The sequence below is a fragment of the Apteryx mantelli genome, chromosome 8, assembly GCF_036417845.1.
Source record: "Apteryx mantelli isolate bAptMan1 chromosome 8, bAptMan1.hap1, whole genome shotgun sequence".
Classification (NCBI taxonomy): domain Eukaryota; kingdom Metazoa; phylum Chordata; class Aves; order Apterygiformes; family Apterygidae; genus Apteryx; species Apteryx mantelli.
The window spans coordinates 29,377,154-29,395,803 of NC_089985.1; the positions used below are offsets into that span (position 1 = coordinate 29,377,154).

General features: G+C 37.6%; 1 protein-coding gene across 1 annotated transcript in view; it reads left to right on the forward strand.

Annotated features, from left to right (window-relative positions):
* PIGK (phosphatidylinositol glycan anchor biosynthesis class K) overlaps positions 1 to 16,677 on the forward strand; it is a 73,404-nt gene extending 56,727 nt beyond the window's left edge. Inside the window, exon 11 of the mRNA XM_067301041.1 lies at positions 15,317 to 16,677. Within this exon, the coding sequence (XP_067157142.1) occupies positions 15,317 to 15,433 (117 nt within the window). The 3' untranslated portion in view covers positions 15,434 to 16,677. The remainder of the gene's footprint in view (positions 1 to 15,316) is intronic.
* The last annotated feature ends 1,973 nt before the right edge of the window (positions 16,678 to 18,650 follow it).

The window sequence follows — 18,650 nt, forward strand, 5'->3', positions numbered from 1 at the left end:
ACAGGTGAAAGCCTTGTCTCATGTCATCTTGCGCTAGGATTCCTGCCTGGCTCAAGTTTTACTTTTGCAGTTTTGAGCAACACCAGCAACAAAGTTAGACAGCGTTGTCCTCTTACTGCTGCCACTTCTTATGGCAAAAGGAAGTTTTTGAAGAACAGCAGCCTGTTCTGCCAGTGTTCCTGTCTGTTTTTAGACGACAGGTAAGGAAAGTTGTTTCTGATGCATGTCACAAAAATCTGTGGGCTTCTTTCTCAGGGACAGACTTAAAGCCCCTTTGGGGCTAGGCATTCTGATTACACTCATGTGCAAAGCTAAACGCGCATGTGTTACACCTTTTGCTGAAATAGCCTTTCTTCATCTAGGGCATTTGGTGCACTGAAGTTGGAAATTAACACGCTTCACTAAGATTTTTTTTGTTTTTTGAGGGGGTGATTCTTGGTCTTTTTTACGTTAAGCATATGTTTGTGCACTCTGTAAAATAGAGGTGGTTTGCCTATGCTGTATAACTCTAGTGGAAATAGCCTCAAGTGGAATCCTGACCGGATGTTATCCAATGCAAAAGAACGTGAGTCTCTCCCCAGTTCAGATTCAGTATTTGGATTTGATTTCTCTCACTGTTGCATATGGTAAAAAAAATATTTATTTTGTTTGGCTTCCTTTAAATATTACGCTGTTCTGTAGAAAACTCTGTGCTCAAAAGGATCGAAACAAACTTTCTGTCAAAAGCCATTAATGTACTTGGAACGTGTATTTATCACCGCTTTCTAGAAGTGGCACCCAGCAATGGGATTGTGTCCCTAAACCATGCTTCCCCCCAAAGATACTGCAGTAGCGTACATGCAACCGTTGCAGATCTCCAGCTTTGTGGTTCTGCTGTCTTGGTAGTCACCTCTTCAGGGAGATGCGATAGCCGAAATGGAGGCAATTTATGCAGTGTGATAAGCCACTCTCTTTTTTAGGCTGTACTGATCCTGCAACTAGGACAGAGAAGCCTAGGAAGTAACTCTTCTCTCTTCCTGATTAGTGTCCTTGTTCCCTGACCTGTGAAAATCCTTACATTTTAAAGACTGGCATTATATCTTCATTTTTGACGGTGGTGGGATGGGGTCAGTTTGAGAATCCACTTGGAGTAATCTAGGTAGGGATCCAGGGAGCCACAGCTCCACCCTCCCCACCTTCCTGTTAAACATCCCTGCTCTCTTCCCTATGCTGGCAGTAAGCACAACAGGGAGCTGGAAACTACTGCTACCAAAAAAAAAAAAAAAATGTTTTTTCACCCTGATCAGTTTAAGCTGGCTGAAAATGTGACTGCAGAATTGCTACTGCCAACCAAAATTGGTAGTGTAAGTCAAAATTGGTAAGGTGTATTTATTTTCCCTGAATTTCTGTTTATATTTCTCATGAACAGGTGAGAGAGAATGAAAATAATTGTTACTATGGAAAGTTGAAATAAATTTGAGGCTTTTGTTCGTGTTGTGGGAGTGTTCAGTTTGCCCATGAGAGTACTGATAGTATGAGGCATTATATGTGAATGTAGCGTCATCCATTTAATGCATTGGGCTTAAGAGGTATCAGTTTCATATCCACAAGCACAGAGAATTGTCAGATGTACTATTTAAAAATATATTAAAAGATCCCCAGGTTCTAAAGGAGCTGTAATTGTTACCAGTTCCATGTTGGAGCTGCAGCTTCTTTAAGAGGCAATTCCTGTAATCATTTCTTTTTAATAAACACTGTCTAAGATGTAACATAAAGGAGGAAGGAAGTGACTGGAACATGTCAGGTTTTATAGAGTGCTATAGGTCTGTGTAATTTACTCTTTCTGCACACTTCAAATAACTGCATTTGAAGGGTCGCTAGATGACCATGAACTCTAAGAGTTATTGTATTTCTTGTATTCAGAAAAATAATTGATGAGTTTTACAGCTGAATCAGCTCTGTGTTTCAAGACCCCTTATGCACAGAGCTTTCAGTGTATGCTTCTGCTTTTCATATATCTTTGTTTTGGCTTTGGACTTGATCATACCATGATCCCTTTTGTCGTGTTTTAGGACCTGGTCACAGGCCTGATTTTAAAACTGTGGTTATTGTTTCTACTGTGCTGTGGATATGATCAGGGTTTTACAGAAGGAGATAGGTTCAAAAATGCTTATGGCATTAAGTAAAGTTCATTTGGCAAAAAGCAAAGCAAGGCTAGCAAGAAGAGATTCCTATTTGTAGACTAAGGCCATAAAGGACCGTTATGTTAAACTATTCTGACTTTCTGTACAAAGTACGTAGATACTTTGCTTATGTTCTCCCTTCTTTGTGGTATACTGAAATTAGGAAGGATGACTAGAACAACTGATTGAGTAGAGGTTGGTAGAAGTTTAATCAAAATACTGTAATTACAGGGGAGATGAAAGTTGGGGGAACTGCTGCTGCATGTTAGTACCTGCTGTGATTATGGAAAGTGTGCGTGGTGTTGCAGCTGGTGTGGAAGAAGCGAATACGTAGGTGTCTCGGGCGTCTCCATTGCTGACGTCACGTGAATTCTTACACAGTGCTACAGCTCAAATATCCATAGCTGTCTTATTTTGTGTTGGGCAGCTGATATTGAAACTGTTCCTGTAGGTGCAAATGTAGGGAGGTTATTTTAAAATGAACTTTATTATTTGAGACTCTTTGCTCTCCTTTACGGCTATAATAAGCTTGGCTAATGTTGGAGCCTTTTTGCTAAAATTCTCTCTCCAGTCGTTCTCACTCTCAACATTGTAGTTCTTCTCTATTAAGCATATAATTTACTTTTTTCATCTTTCTTTGGTTCTGTGAGACTTTTTGTGATACGTTGGTCTGCATTCGTCTGCATTTGTCATTTTTAAGCCTGGATTCTTAGATGTTCCGAGTTTTATTTGCTGTTCCTTCAGATATTGGAAAAGTGAATACTGTTTAGATCACTGTGGTGAGTTGTCTCCAGTGGGGATAACTGAATAGGTTTTCAGTGCATAATGGTATGCAAATAATATACTTCTGACTCACATGGGAATAGACTAAATGTATGCACAAGCTGTCTGTGACCTTAATAGGTTTGTAGGCATTATAATACACCATGTGCTGCTCTAGCATAGTATCTGATGTACAAATATATCGAATGAGGTTGAGGACAAAGAAATTTATGAAATACATTACTGTAACTCTGTGAATTTAGTTTGTGATCCATGTACTGTACTGTGTATGGAAATGTATACCAGTGGTTCATTTGATTTACTTTTGTAATGTAAGCAGTAAGTATAATATTAGTCACCCTTAATAAAACAGAAGATGGTTAATACCTTATGCTTAGAACCCACTCATTCATTACACCAGTAGAGCTTCTTCCTGCATGGAGAGGGGAGATGAAACTGGAAAACACAGTAAAATGATCAATAACTTATTCAATTAGGCTGTTTTTTTATGTTTATAATGTTCACAAGGAAAAGTACCTTTTAAAAACTATGCTTCTTTTTAGTTTATTTTTATTACAAATTCTAGAGCAATTCGGGAAACAGATGCTGTATTTAAGAAAGCTTTTCTTTAGTGAAGCTTTCTGTGCAAGAGAATGCATTCTTTCTGAAAGTTCATTTCACTTAAATTAACTTGTATTTCCACTGAGGATGGCTTATATTAAGCACAAAGGGAGGCTTAGTGATTTAGACTTCCATCAAATAAACTGCATAAGTAAAAAGAGAAGATGCCAGCCTCATGCTCTTGTACTTTAAAGTATTGTGTTCCCTCTCATGGGAACTCGAGATTAGAGAAATTATAAAGGCTTTGCATAAAAACAGGGAGTTAGAATTAATTTTTGCTTAAGCAGGGAAGTGTCAGAAGCCTATTATGGTAATTTTTCAATTTTGTCTTAACTATTCACACATTTTAAAATAGTTGTACAATTGAGTGGAGGCATAATTGATGTGTTACGGTTTTTCTTTTTTTTTTTCCTTGGGCCATCATAAAACATAGCTTAGGTGCACTTAGGGGCTTGGGAGAAGTAAGCGTGCTAATTAAGTAGTTGGCATTTTTCATATCATAGTGAGAATATTTGCCTAATGGATTGAAATAGTATTCTGAGATTGGTTCCCCTATTCTTAATTGCATCCAAGTACCAGATATCAATATTAGGTGGAGACAGTTAAACCACAAAGATATTAGTGAGAAAGTGTAATTCCTAGCAATAGAATTTTGGGGTTGTAGAGACTATTATCTTCACTGTTATTCGTTAAGTAAACAGCAGCAGTAAAAGTCTACATGAAAGAAGTTACTGTAGTAACTTTATTCATTGTCTTTTAATATAAATACTGATCTTTTTAAAGAAGCTGAAAATATCATTACTGCTACAGTTATTTGCTTGTTACTCTTTATTGAATTAAAACATTGTAAATCTCATCTGTATCATAACAGCCTATAAAATGCTAGGATAGCAGTTTAAAATTACACTTAATCTAAACAGAAGTTTTAGAATGTCCCTAATTAAGGGGAAACTATGACTTATGAATACCTTTTAAATGATAAATGAATTCATTTTTCTTTTAGTAAATACAATATTTAACAACAGAAATACTACTCCAGAGTGGGGTTTTTTTGGTGATCAGTTTAACTGTTCTAGAGGAGATATCTTTGATGGAACAAACTTTGAAGTTGGAATGAGACTTCTTGGCAAATGTGAAGCATACAGTGCTCTAAATGTTTGTTGATAAATGAGATTCCTTGTTGTATGTGTATAGAAAAGCTGTCTTTCCTGCCTCTGAGGTAATTTTTCTGCAAAAGGTGGTTGGGCTGTGAATACCATAACGGGAAGAGTAGCAGCCACTGGCATCTCCTGAAATGATGCACAACTTGGTCAGAATTTTTTTTCTGGCCTGTCTGTGGTAGAAACTGGTGCAAAGGCAGAGATCTGTATTTTACAGGGATGAGGGAATGTTCTCCAGTAGAGTTTTTCCTGATACTGCTGGATGGCTTCTGTCAAGACCCACTTTGAGTTTCTCCTGATGTGTAACTTAGAGCGGTCTAATTCCTTCTTAGCCCTTCCTCCTCTCCGCAAAGGCTGTGCACGGGAGTTTCCAGACTAAAAGCACAACGTGCTCCTGCAGTTTCTGTGATGAAGCCTGGATAGCAGGGTCAGCATTGGTATTGCCTTCTGGCTATTGGCTTAGGTCTAGTTCATGGATTTCTGCTGTTCTGTATTTGTGTCCCTGGAATAGTAACGCCTGGAATAAAACAAGTGCCCGCACACATCATGTATATGTGTGTGTGGAGTGGAGGGAAGGGGGTATTGTGAGATATTTAGGCAAAGGGCAAAGTATTTATTAGTTCCTTATATCACTGCTTAATACTGATTGCACTGGTCATTGACACAATGCGATTGTGCGCATGTGTGGAAGCACATGGGCTTAATTTGAATATATGGTTAAATTCTTTGGCTTAATTTGTGTTACCTTTCACTAAATGTATGCAAGTTCAGACCTCTTTTAAAAGCCTGGTTATTGAAGTATGCTATAGTAGGCTATCCAAGAGGCAAGATTTAATTTCAGTTTTCTGGTGTCAGTTCAGTGTTTTGTAACATTTTCATTTCTCACTTAAGCTTGTAGAGTTTTTATTAATCATTATTTGTTTCTGTTGTTTACACATGAGAGCTTCTGTGATAGACAGTGTTTATTTAAATAGTATTTCAGTGAATAGTAAAATTAACAGCAACAGTTTTGTTAGGTTTTTTTTTCTTCTATCTACTGTATTTGTTCTTCTTCTAAACATATGCAGAATGAAAAGCAGTTGTTACCAATAAGCTCACATTGATAAGGACAGGATTATAAATGTTATCAATTGACATATATTGCAGTGCTGTGATGGCAGATACCTTTCTCGACGGTTTTCCTCAGGTGACGCCACTGTTAGCTCCAAATATGTTCACACTTTTATCCCACTTAACCATGTAAACTTAGTGAGGTGCTCTGGGTGATTTTTGTGTTAAGTTAATTATATTTTGTTTACCATTCAGTAGCGTGCTGTGAGGAGCATGGCAGTGCAACTCTCAGGCTCTTGACAGGACTGATGAATGGCTGGAGATAGAGATATTGGCAGGCCGCTCTCTAGTGCTCTCCCTGGAATTGTTTTACTAAATAATTCAGAGGGTTGAAATTTGATCAAATCATTTCCATTTTAAGAGTGAACGGAAGGGGTAAATGAATAAAGACTCCAATAATGGAACAGTTGTGTTTGTACCGTTGAGCAGACAAAACAGCATCCCGTTTCGTTGTTCCTTTGCAAATTCCCGTGGGTGCTTGCGCTCCTGCTTTGTGCGAGCAGTCGTGTGTGCTGACCAGCTCTCGCGGTCCCTGTGTGGCAGCCTGCCACGGCCAGCTCTCTGCTCCCTTCGCGCCCTCCCCGGGGCAAGAGGGCCTGCGTGTGACAGTTGTCCCGTGGGACGCAGTGTTCCTGGAGCAGTCCAGCTCTGGTGGTTGGGCAGTGTGACTTAGAGGTGCATCACATATTGTAAGGAGGATTGTATGGAGGCAATTCTCAACACCAAAATACCAGTTAGAGACTCGTGTATGGCTCAAAATCGGATGATGTAGTAGTTGCATGGGATTGGGTTACCACGTGACGCCAGTACTGCAGTAAGCAATGGTTAGGTTAGATGGTAGGCAGATAAAGTGCAAGTGGTTTGCCATTAAATAAGATCTGGGGTTTTATCTTTTTAAAGGATTTACCCTTTTGGAAAAATGTTGATGTTGTACATATTAAATGTGATAGTCTGGAGCGTATATGTTTGGCTTAACGTTTTTTTTCTTCCAGAAAGATGGTCTGTGTTTAGCTCCATGTAGCATTCCACAGATGAACTAGTGACATGCAAATGTCGTGTCAGGACACTGAATACATATGACACCATAAATCTGCCATTCTTTCTTAATGACAGCTGCCTACAAAAACTCTTCGCAGGAGTGAATGTGCTCTCTGAGATGCCTTGTTCTTTGACACATCAGACATAACAAAAATGACTTTCTGGTGTAGCTGTAATAATGTGCAACCACAAAAATAAGTGGCTAGATTTGCCACTGTGTTCATATTTTTATGATTTTTATTCAAGGTCATGCAGGAGCTAGAATATCCAAAAGTATTAGGTTGATACTTCATAATAGTTCTATTTCCTTTTTTTTTTTCTGTTCACATAGAGAGTATATACCACATAGGCGTGTGTGAGAATACTTGTCTGGCACATGAGTGCAAAACTACTGAATACAACAATTGCCTTTAAAAGTGGGGGGAGCAAATAGATCTGTCACCAGCTATAACATCCTGATTTCTCAGTGGAAATGTTTTCCAGTAAAAACACAGCCATGTTTGATCATGCATCTTTAAATGTGTAGGCACCTTTCACCTCAGTCCTGCCTTCTTTCCTTCCATCCATTTTCTTTCTTACCTCTTAAATGTATTGCTGTTCTGAGTTGTGCGAACAAAACCTGGAGCTCTATTGCTCAAGTGTATAATGTAGCACAGAACTGAAGGCAAAGGAGAACTTCATGAATTCTAGTTGTAAAGATTCTGGAGACTCCTTATTTAAAAAAAAAGAGCAGGAAAAGGTATGTGAATAGGGAATATTTATTTGGATTCCAGTTTCTTAAAATGTAGCTATAGAGATGTTTGATTATATTTTGTACTCAATATAGCATATTGAGTATAAGATCTAATGCTGTCTAACATCTGTTGTTAATACAGTCTGCCACCTGGAAATAAATGATTAGATACTCATGGGATATCTAAAAAAAAAAAAAGTGTGGTTAGAACCTTCACTAGTAGTTTGAGTGGAATAGTATAATAATTTATGAATGTCATGGTTTCTCCATATAACCAAATACACCTTCATTTATGTTTGATCAAGATTATACTTCATAATGGAAGTTTTGAGGCATACAATTAATTATAAGAGATTAAGGAAAAAAACATGCCTTGAAGCTTATTAATTGAAAAGTATTTAAATGGGTTCACCTCGTGGTCCTGAGTGACACTATGGTAAATCCAAGCAAGACTTCCAAGCAGGAAGAGAGAATGGTGTGCTGCTTAGAAAGGGCGAGCTAGGTGAGGCTAGTATTTGGAGTAATCACAAACTGAAACAGGTAGGTGCCCATCCATGTACGTACTGCCTTTTCTCTGCAGAATTGAGAATTGGGTTCTGGTTCTGCTCTCACTGGCAATGAGTCATTTTATTTGCAGGGACAAATTCTCCACTGTAGAAGACTTTGAGATAACCTTCTCCCGGTGGGAAGTGGGCAGTGCTGCTCCAAAAAATAATGGTCTTGAATGTAGCTTGGACCACTTCACTCCTTTCTAGTGAATATACAGTATCTTTGTCACAGTATCAGCCTCTACATGCCCTTTTCCACCTCCTTTGTTCTTTGCGTCTGCTATTGCTAACTGCTTAATTCAAAATTTGGGTAGCAGCAGGTGTGTCATTTATAGCTGATTATTTTTGGAGGTCGTCTCCACTGAGGTCAGTCTTTCAGCTAAGAAAGTTCATGTTTTTGTAATGTTCTGACCTCCTCCAGTATAAGGACCTCAATAAATTTATCATCCAGTTTCTGGCATTATCCTGTGTGCTGAATGCCTTTAGTTTTGTTTTTGCTAATAATCCTCTTTTTCTTTAAATTAAATAAATACTAAATTTTTTTAAAAGGAATCTTCTCAAAGTAACAGTGGCCAAGTTTTGAATATCAAGTCTGCTTAATTAAGCTGCTCATCTTCTATATTTGTATGCTTAAGTTGGCATGAAGCTTTGTGTTTGCAAATGTAATTCATAGAGGACTTAGGCACCCTTTTGTGAAAATCATGATCATGGCTTCTTTTAGAGTACGATGTTGATTAAAATATAAAAAATTTGCTCAGTAGACCTTAAAAAGATGGAGAGATTATTTTTTTAAATATAGCTTTATCCTATGACTTTATTCTTCTCCATTCATATGCATACACATGTTCCTGACTGCCATAATGATAACTCACTGCTAACTGAGCAGGTAAGACCTCAGCTGTGCTGGTCTACCCAAGGTAGATGTGAATTGCTACAGCTACCAGTACAGAGCTGCATTTGTTAGCTTTGGATATAGCAACTCACGTGTCTTGTTTTGGAGGCCCAACCTAGGGTGTCTGCCGGGAGGGCATCATTCATCTGAGTGGTGGCTTGTGTGGGAATTGAGCTGCCCTGAGTCTCAGGTGCTAGGAAAGCTTCCCGTGATTAGAAGAAGTATATTATGTATTGTGTCACCGGTTGGAAGATTAATGAATAATTGTTAAGCCACTAAAAGCACTTTAAAGTGCTATGTAATGCTGAGAGATAACGCTGAAAGTTGAGAATGATACATGAGCAGCCATTTTTTGGAGTAGAAGTTGATTTCTGCAAAGCTCTTGGAGATTAGGCTTTCTGGAAGGAAATGAGCTAAAGGTCTCAACAGTATTGTGCTAAAGTTACTGGTGATTCTACAGGTTTCAAAGAAATGAGGTTTGTTTAACGTGCAGTTGTTGGTATTGACATGCTAATTTAGTTTAACTGATGTTCTTTCCCATATCTTCCATGAGTTTTTGTTGTTGATGAGCAAACTTTCTTCATTATTTTATTAATATTGGGGGTATCGGTAATCAGGGCACTGTGGTTAATAAATACAAACTGGGGGATTAGACAAAAACTCTTTAATTTTTTTGTAGATTAACAGGCATCCTTTATGTTGGAGTTCTCTTACGACTTTAATCTTGCTGTGGGCACAAAAGTGGATTAAACAATTATTAGATGGCTGGAATTATTAGAACCCCTCCCTCTGAGCACCCAAATCAAAACTATAACTGACAAATTAGAAGTGTGTACTTTCACTGAAAGCTTTGAGGGTGTATTTTATACTGCGATTTACTTGTGATGCAGAAAAATTCATTCTGAAATTCTGAAATTCTTTCTTGTGTGCTTTCTAATAAGAATTGCAATGATTACCCAGTTTGAAATTTTAAATTCCAAGTAAATCTAAATTGTTATGGAGTGCCTGTAAGAAATATGTAACGCGCACTATCGGCATGGTGTACTGCATGGGAGAGTTTGGCTTTGCAGTAGGAACACTGAGTTTCCTTGTCTTGCAGTTTGAGATCACTTTTTTTTTCGGAGAGAAGCGGGCGAGTGGTGTAGTCAGGCCTGGATCTGTGGTTAGGTTTGCGGTCTGAAGAGCTGCTTTGAAACATGGATCTTCCTTGTTTCACGCTGCTCTTTAGTACAGACCATGTAAACATAAAAGCAGGTATCTTGAGAGACAAGAAACAAAACCTTTAATGTTGCAATGGAGGAAATACAAATGTTAATTCAAATGGAGAGTGACTGCGAAGAGAATTAAGAAATCTCCACCCCAAAAAGCATAAAATTCACCCAATGATCTAATAATGACCCCGGGCACCGCACTGAGGAAGAGCAGGCTCGCTTCCCTTCCCCGCTGCTGCTCGCTGACCCCCCAAATGAGGAGAGGCAGAGACCTTTGCAGGGGGCATCCGCAGGGTTTCCCCTCCGCGCTGTCGCTCTCTGGCAGAAAGCCCCAGAATCCCAGGGGATATTTTATTCCACGCGTATTGCAATAACTGGACCCAAACTGGACCTAGGCTCTCTGAACTGAAACTCCAGAGGGAATTAAGCAGGGGTTAATCTGAAATATGGAAACTGCCACTTTAATGGACTCATTGGGACAAAGCCCTTCTAACAATTCTTTTTTTCGTGCAGTTAAGTATAGATATTTTGCACTCTTGTTTTGTGATACAAATCAGCAGCATCTGCCTCAGGTTGGGGAGGACATTTCCCATAGGCAAGTTATCGTACACATCATTTTTAAGGTTTTGCCCCTTCTCTGAAGCCCTGTTTGGATAAGATGCTGGAGTAGACTTAGAATTGGCATATCCCAGTTTGGATATTAATACTTTCCTGCCTGTAATACTGCTATATTTACATTCTGTGCATTGTTTTGCCTCCAGTTACCATCCAAATGTGGATTTTGAGTTTAACCCAAAGCTTTCTTTAGAAATATTTTAATCCTTATTGAGGGCACTGAAGGAAAGGGGAGTTGTGCTGAAAGAGGATTATAGGGTTGGATTATAATGATACTTTAGCATAGTGTTCTGCACGTGAAATGTTAATATGTGATGTTTTAAATCTTATTTCTGTTCTGACTTAACCTTTTAAAATTAAACCATTCTTAATCTAATTACCACTTGAGTTTTAATGTATTTTATTATTTTTTCCATAAAATTCATTTTAATTGCAATAACAAGTACTGTATGTTTTATGAAACACCTTCATTGAAAGTCTTGGATACTTTCCATTAGGGTCCCTACAGACTCATCCAATTTGACAATACACTGTTTTATCCTCTCCTTAATTACAGTACTTGGAGCAGCTTTCTGTTAACTGTTTTTAAGTTCTGCAGAATAATGATTCCACCAGCACTGTAAAGAGTACAAGAGAAAGCTGTTCGCAGTAGGAAACTTGCTGTTGCTTAGCTACCTATCTTTTTAATTCAGAATCTCCAGCAATTCGATAATGACTAGCCCTTAAGCTGCTAAATGTATTTGTTCTGTACCATTTTATGTGTGCATTTCACCTATGTGTTACAACTATTATTATAGGGATAAAGAGAGTGTTTATAATGGGGTTGTATGTAGTGTAAATGACAAATCCTAAATACATCAATTATATAAGCAGTGCCTAGAAAAGTTTTAGGGGGTACTACTGCAATGGAGATCTAGATGGAAAAGTAATTTGAATTATAAGAACTATTGCCCCTCTGCTCCTCCTGATCAGTGCCAAATAAAAGCAAGCTATGCATAAGTACTGCAACCAGTCCTCAGTCTTTTAATGCTACACCTTCTCACATCAATCTAGATATAATAAAGATATATAATTAATTGCAAATTAAAATACTGGAATACTTAACACTTGTTGCCCATTTAGCATTTTGTCACAAAAGTTTCAACGATTGTCTGTCTGACTTTCAACAATTGTCTGGCTTTCAGAGAGATTTGTTGGAGTAGGACCCTAAGCCATGCCACGTGCATAGGCAAAACACTGAATTTTTTAAGAATCTGGGAGAAACTTTGTATTCGCTAATGCTTTCTGATCAATCCTAAAATTGATGTGAAGGGACAGTTTTATCTCAGAATTGCTTATGGTATACCTACAGAATTGGTATCAGTATGTAGGGAAATTCTGTCCTTTCTTAAACCTGCTTCCCGTATGTGGATGTAAAAAGGAAGCTTTTCTATTTGCTGTTAAAATAATTCTTTTTGATTTAATAGGCTTTTTGCATTAGGCGAGATCTTTGTGCCTCTTCCTTGCCCCCTGCACGTAACTGTTGAAGCCTGGCGTGCCGCGATCCCTGCGACCAGCCGGCGAGGCCCAGCTGCGGCGCGCAGGTGTTTTATGGCAGGGCAGCCCTTCGTGGCCTTTGACTTTGTTATGAAATGCCGCTGGCGTTGCTGGGACAGCTCGGAGTAAAATCGCACTTTCTAGCTAACGCAGGTACACTGGCATTACTTTCGGGATTGACACAACCCCGCCGAGAGAAAAGAATTGCTGGGTGCACTCACGTAACTGTTGGAAAAAGATATTTTGTTGGAGTTTTCTAGTTTACGTTTGTTGTGATTTTAGAGGGATAAACTTGTCAAAAGTCAAAAGCTAATTACATTTTTAAGTCAGTGATGAGCTTTCTGGGAATTCTAGGATCAAGTTAATTTAAATAAATTACTTATTTCTGCTCTTAAAGGTGTACTTTGCAGGTTGAAGCATGAATCTGAATTTTAGGTATTCATAAGGTTTCGGTTGTCTGTGTGCCACTAGTGGAAAATACTGGCATATTTCAATACAATTTTGTGCTCAGTTAACCTCACTATTGACTGTTACAGATGTACAAGAGAGTTGCATCTCTGCCCTTTTATTGTGGTTTAATGTTTTCATGCAGGTTTCAGTTTCCAGGTATTTAAATCCTATTCATTAAGATATATTTAGTTTTAAGATGACTAAGAATGTAACATCTATATCCTCAGCTATTTTTTGTGATACATTCATGTTTATAACAATAGTATATCTACACATTTTAAAGCTGTGGCACATGGCGTTAAACTGATTATTTGTGTGTCCTTGATTTTTCCAGTGCAGAGACATTGCTGTGCTGGACTCTCTTTTCTTATGAGATTTCATGGAGGAGGCTTCAATACATGACACGACAAAATGTAAAACCATACTCATAGATCACCTTTTAAATATTTATTCATATAAATTCTTTAAAGAAATTAAATTATGTGTTCTATACAAAATAGGAGAGGCAGGCATTTAGTGTCACTGACTGGAAATTGAAGTCATTTGTCTAGAAGGGTCAGGTGCCACTTTGGAGTAAGGAATTTGTCTGAGATCCAAGAAAAGAAAGATTGATAGTACAAAGAGATTGATGAAATGAGCACTGCAATATGCATATGAAGGTATGGGTTAATTAGGAAGATTTAAACAAGAAAGTTCTTTGGTGTGGAAAAGTGGGGTGTGCTGTTACTTTCTGATTTGAGTTATGTTGGCAGCCTTCTTGCACATTTAGTATTGATTTCCTGAGATGTTTATATGGAGATGTGTGGTTGTGAATATCAGTGAGGTGGCGAATTACCAAGGTTGCATACTTTGCAGCTGATGTGGGTTTCTTAGGAAATTGGGTGGGGTGTGTGTATATGTATATACACACACTGTCTTTGCTTAAATCTTCACTTTTGTTCCTATTAATGCAAACTATAACACTAGTTCTGTGATTCCTCTAGTAGAGAGAATAAATTCACTGATGTTTCAGGGAATCACGTTCTTCAGATGTCTCAGGTGACATGGCTATTTCTTCCACTTTTTAATTACAAGTTTGGTATTTGAACAAAAGTCTTAAAACTATCTAGCTTTAGAAAATGGAAGCTGAGCAATCCACAAGTGTTGTTTTCCTGTTGATAGGAAAGCTGTTCTGAAAGGGCAGACGCTGCAAACTATTCCTTCTTGCCTTGAAGTTCAGCAGCCGCTTGGTGCATTTTGCGGAAGATGGCAAGCTTCCATAATCAGACTCATGCAGAAATTGAATCAATACCATCTTTTTTAATAGTTATTCACATGCCAGAGTTATAATTTTAAATTTGACTTAAATGCAACAAAACCAAAATACTCTTTATGTTCCTTTTGCATCATTCTGTACAAGAACAAAGTCGTGCAAATCTTTCAGTAAGGCAGGAATAATGCACTCTGCAAGCACTTCAGTATTTATTATTATAGTAGTGTAAAAATCTTCTCTGTGCCTAGCAGATCTATATAACATGCCTGCTGAGGGCAAGAGCAGACATAGGCGTGAGGGGCTGAGTTCTAAGTACCATAATTCTGATATTTTTGTCATGATACAAGCACAACTTGGTATTCACCTTACTTTTTAGCCTTAAAGACAGATTTTGGGTCACTCAGCAGCACTATCTTCTACAATCTATTTCTCACAGAATGCGGAGTATCTGAAATTTTTATAAATACGAGAAAAGCAGGAAGGGGACAGATGAGTTTTATCTTGTACCATTAAACATGTGATAGAAAAAGCCTTAACGAATTGCAGAATATATTTCTACAGTTGAGGAAAAGCAATTAGACTCAATGAGGCCTCTGGGAAAACTGATTGACGTTAAAAGCAGTCCTACTTCATGTTATGATATTCCTTTAATAATGAATCTCAGCTTTTTGTATGGTTAGGTATTTGTTTATTTAAATAATTCTGAGTATGGAAGGAGCTGTAGAAAACATTTTGGGGGGGGAACAACATGTTCTATTTTTGTTCATATTTTCACTTGTAGGAACTGTTTTGCATACCCATAACATTTTTCTCTTACATTAACATGAGACCAGATATTAGAAATTCTGTCCAAAAACATGTGTTTGAACAAGTCCCCCAGTGTTGATAACATGCCGGGAAGGTGGTGTCTCAGGCACAGGTCTAGTGGCCTTTTGTGATCATTACTTCCCTGCTCCCTTCTAACCAGCTTTTAAGCCCTTTCAGCCACATTAAGAAGAAAGATGCTTCTGCTTTATGATGAAATACAGCTTGTTTTGGTATTTTTCTCTACTGCAAGGAATTTTTTTTCCCCGCTGGTAAGCATAGTGCCTGTTCAATGTGAAAACTAACTGTGGAGTATATATAAAAGTATATAACTATATGTATATAGCAGTATATATTATATATACTATATATGTATACATACATATTTGGGTGTGTTTTTTTTCTGTTTTTCTTTTGTTCAGAAACCAAAACAAAAGGACTGGCATCCTCCTGGAGGATTTATTCTAGGACTCTGGGCGCTGATTATCATGGTTTTCTTTAAAACATACGGAATCAAGCACATGAAACACATCTTCTGAATCTGAGCAAGCAAGATGTTTGCATCGACTGCTACTTGGGATTCACTGGTGCCATCCACGTTCTTTGCATGTGTAATAGGGATGTAGTAAAAAACAATGTCGAAACATCACTTACAAATGTTCTTTTGAAGTGGTCTGCCCCTTTTTTTGAAGAGAGTCTAACAAATTGTTACTAGATTTTCTTTTTTTTTCACTTTATCTTGTTTAAATATACTTTAATGCTTTCTAGCAATTTTTCTTCATGGTTGAGTTAAAAAAGGTGGGGAAGGTCCCTAAACGTCTTAGCAGAATCTCTGAGGTTGATTATGAATTGTAAACGGGCAAATTGTTTCCCGTGTGCTTCTAAGGAAATTTTAGGAATAGTCACCTATGATCAAAGAACTAGACAGTATGCAGAATGTTATTTAAGATGTCATTTTATCAATAAATTTTAAGCCACTTTGCAGACTTTGGCATGGCATATTGAAAGCTTTCTCTGCAGAAATAAAAATAATGTAGAAAAATATTGATCTTGTTTTTCTGTTAAGTGCAACCCTTAGATCAGTCCTTCTACCTTAGGCAATTTTGGGTTTAGGATTCTATGAGTTGGTAAAAGTAAAAACAAAATACAGTCAAACAGTGACCTCACTGAATCTACCTGAAGAAAAAAAAAAAAGCTAGAAAGAGTAAAAATGAGACTTCACCATGTCCATTAGAAACCCTTCATAGACTTTGTCTTTTAACTCCATACAATATGGAGCTGGAGGCCTCTTGGGTTTTCACTACACTGGGTTTTTGCACAGCGGAAAATTGACTTTGGCATCAGGATGAAAAATGTTTAAAATTGTATTATTGTATTCTGTAGTTTCTGAACACTTGGAAAATGAGCTTTATCATTTAGGTTTTGTAAATTCTGTTTTGACATACCGATTTGTTCTTCTTGGACATTTACTGATGAATGTATGTTAAATGGGTTTTGTCTGTATATTGTACTGTCGTATTAGTGACAAGAAGAGCAAATTTGTTTGTGTATAGGAACAAGCCTACCAGGTAAGAGATGTTTTTGCAGTATACTTTTGGAACCTGTTCTCTATCCTAATAATAAAGCTGACATATACATGGTGTAATTTTAGATACTTATTTCTAAAAATTATTAGGAATTATTTGTAATTGCACATAATATCAGAGCCAAGATTGTTGTTTTGGAAGTATATGGTATTGAACATTTTCATATTGCACAAAATATACAAATCTGAATGCTTAAACATTTTTATTGTTGTCCTTTTTTCTTCTCTTTCAGACTGCTTGTGGCACCATAGCCTCAGGTTAGGGGTAGTGGACCTCTCAGAGGGCTGTACATATGCAGTGCCTGGAAGGGCTACAGAGAAGGCAGCTGTTGAGGCTTCCAGCTGTTTCAAAGGGCTGATGCTGGAGAGCAACACAGTCAGCACTATAGCACATCTTCTAGGTATAAAAACATGTTTTTTTCCCCTCTATATGTCTTTGAGGCATGGAGAGGAGAAAGGTACAAAATGATCCATTACCTAGTAGTAAATTCTTGCCTATTACACCTCAGCCTCCCTATAAAGTTATGGTACCTGGAACTTTCTATTGCATTTTTTGCTGAACAACAAGAATTGTTCTCAGCTGCATTTGTTGAGCCCCAGGAATAGGAATAAAGCTACTTTTAAAACAAAGGCATTCCCTACATGTGTGTCCTTACAGTTTTGTAAACTTATATTCTGTGAGAAGTAGTATTACAGACTTCTTCCCAGTTTGCAGGTGAGAAGTTTTTTTGTATCACTGATGCGCAGGTATGTCTGCCCAGAACAGTGCAATTTAACATGAAAGATAAAAGCTCTGCCCCTGAAAAGTGGCCTCCTGAGAGAGGGAGGGTTTGAACAGGTCCAAACAGCTAGAAAAGTTGCTCTGGATCTCTTCATTAGGTGCTGTTTACTTCAGCTAGCATCTTTCACGAACAGTAAATTCATACACAAACCCCAATACTTACAAGATAGGCAAGGGTGACTTTTCTTAAAATGAGAAGACCCACTGCTTTTCTCAGCTATTTCTAATGCAACAATGAACTAAAATCTGTTTTAGACACTGTAAAAAAAAAAAAAAGTAAATAATAAAAAAAAATCCTACAGAATTTGTTCTTAGAGGATCTGCTTACCTTTCAGTTTTTTAATTCAGCCTTGATACTTTTTTCATTTTTATTGTAACAATATTTTTATCAAAAATTAATTTTATAGCCAAGTTTTGACACACTTTTAGAAGTGAAATGGATAGCACTTTCTGCCTTGCTTCTGTTGCAATTTAAACTTATTCAGAATCCTCAGGCCTTATTTAACTTCTCCCTTTCCCCTTTTCAGCCACCATTTGCAGGAAGTAGGTAGAAAAATCAGCAGAACTGAGCTGAATTTTGTAAGTAGCAGAAGATGCCAAAGATACTGTCTTTTTAAAAGCTTATCTGCTTGGGGAAAAGGAGGCAATTAGGTGGGTTATTAAAATGCAATTTATGAATAGAAGCACTCAGTAAGTGTGCCTGTGAAGGTGATTAAATTGAAGTGAGAACAACAGTTAGACTGGAATGCAACAAACTATGCTCCGGGCATTTCTAACATTTTTACATGCGAATTGAAATAGATGGTTCTCAGAGTCACCTTATAGTTGCCTACTCTGTGCTTTTCATTCCTCGAGTAGTTATCATCTGAAAGCAACTCCAGAAATGTCTCAGGGCTGTCTGTATTAAATGTTTCGTGTTTTTTTTTTTTTTTAAGGTTAGTAATTTTTGGCTTTCCGTGACATCCCTTCAAACATAGTTTGGGATCTGGGAACCAGCCAGAACATTTTCCCTCTCGCGCACTGTTGGGTTTTGCAGGCATAACAATACACTTGTGCAGTGCAGATGCTTTCTCCACCATGCACAGATGAGCCTTTTCAGTGGAATGCAGAAAACAAGCCAAATGGCAGTGCCCTTTGTTTTCTTGCATAGAAACTTCCAGAGCAGAATTACTTTCAGCATTTAGTGAGTCTATGTAGATAGGTCTGTGAACCAAACATGCCCATGCTTGCAAGATTTTGGACAGTCATGTGTGAATTCTGTTCTGTGTAATTGCATTAATCTGTTTTGCAACAGGTTACTTTTATATTGTTCAGAATATTAGTGATGGTAAAAATATTAATAACTCTTTAAAAACTGAATAATAGCTTATTAAATAAGCTTTTTTTATTT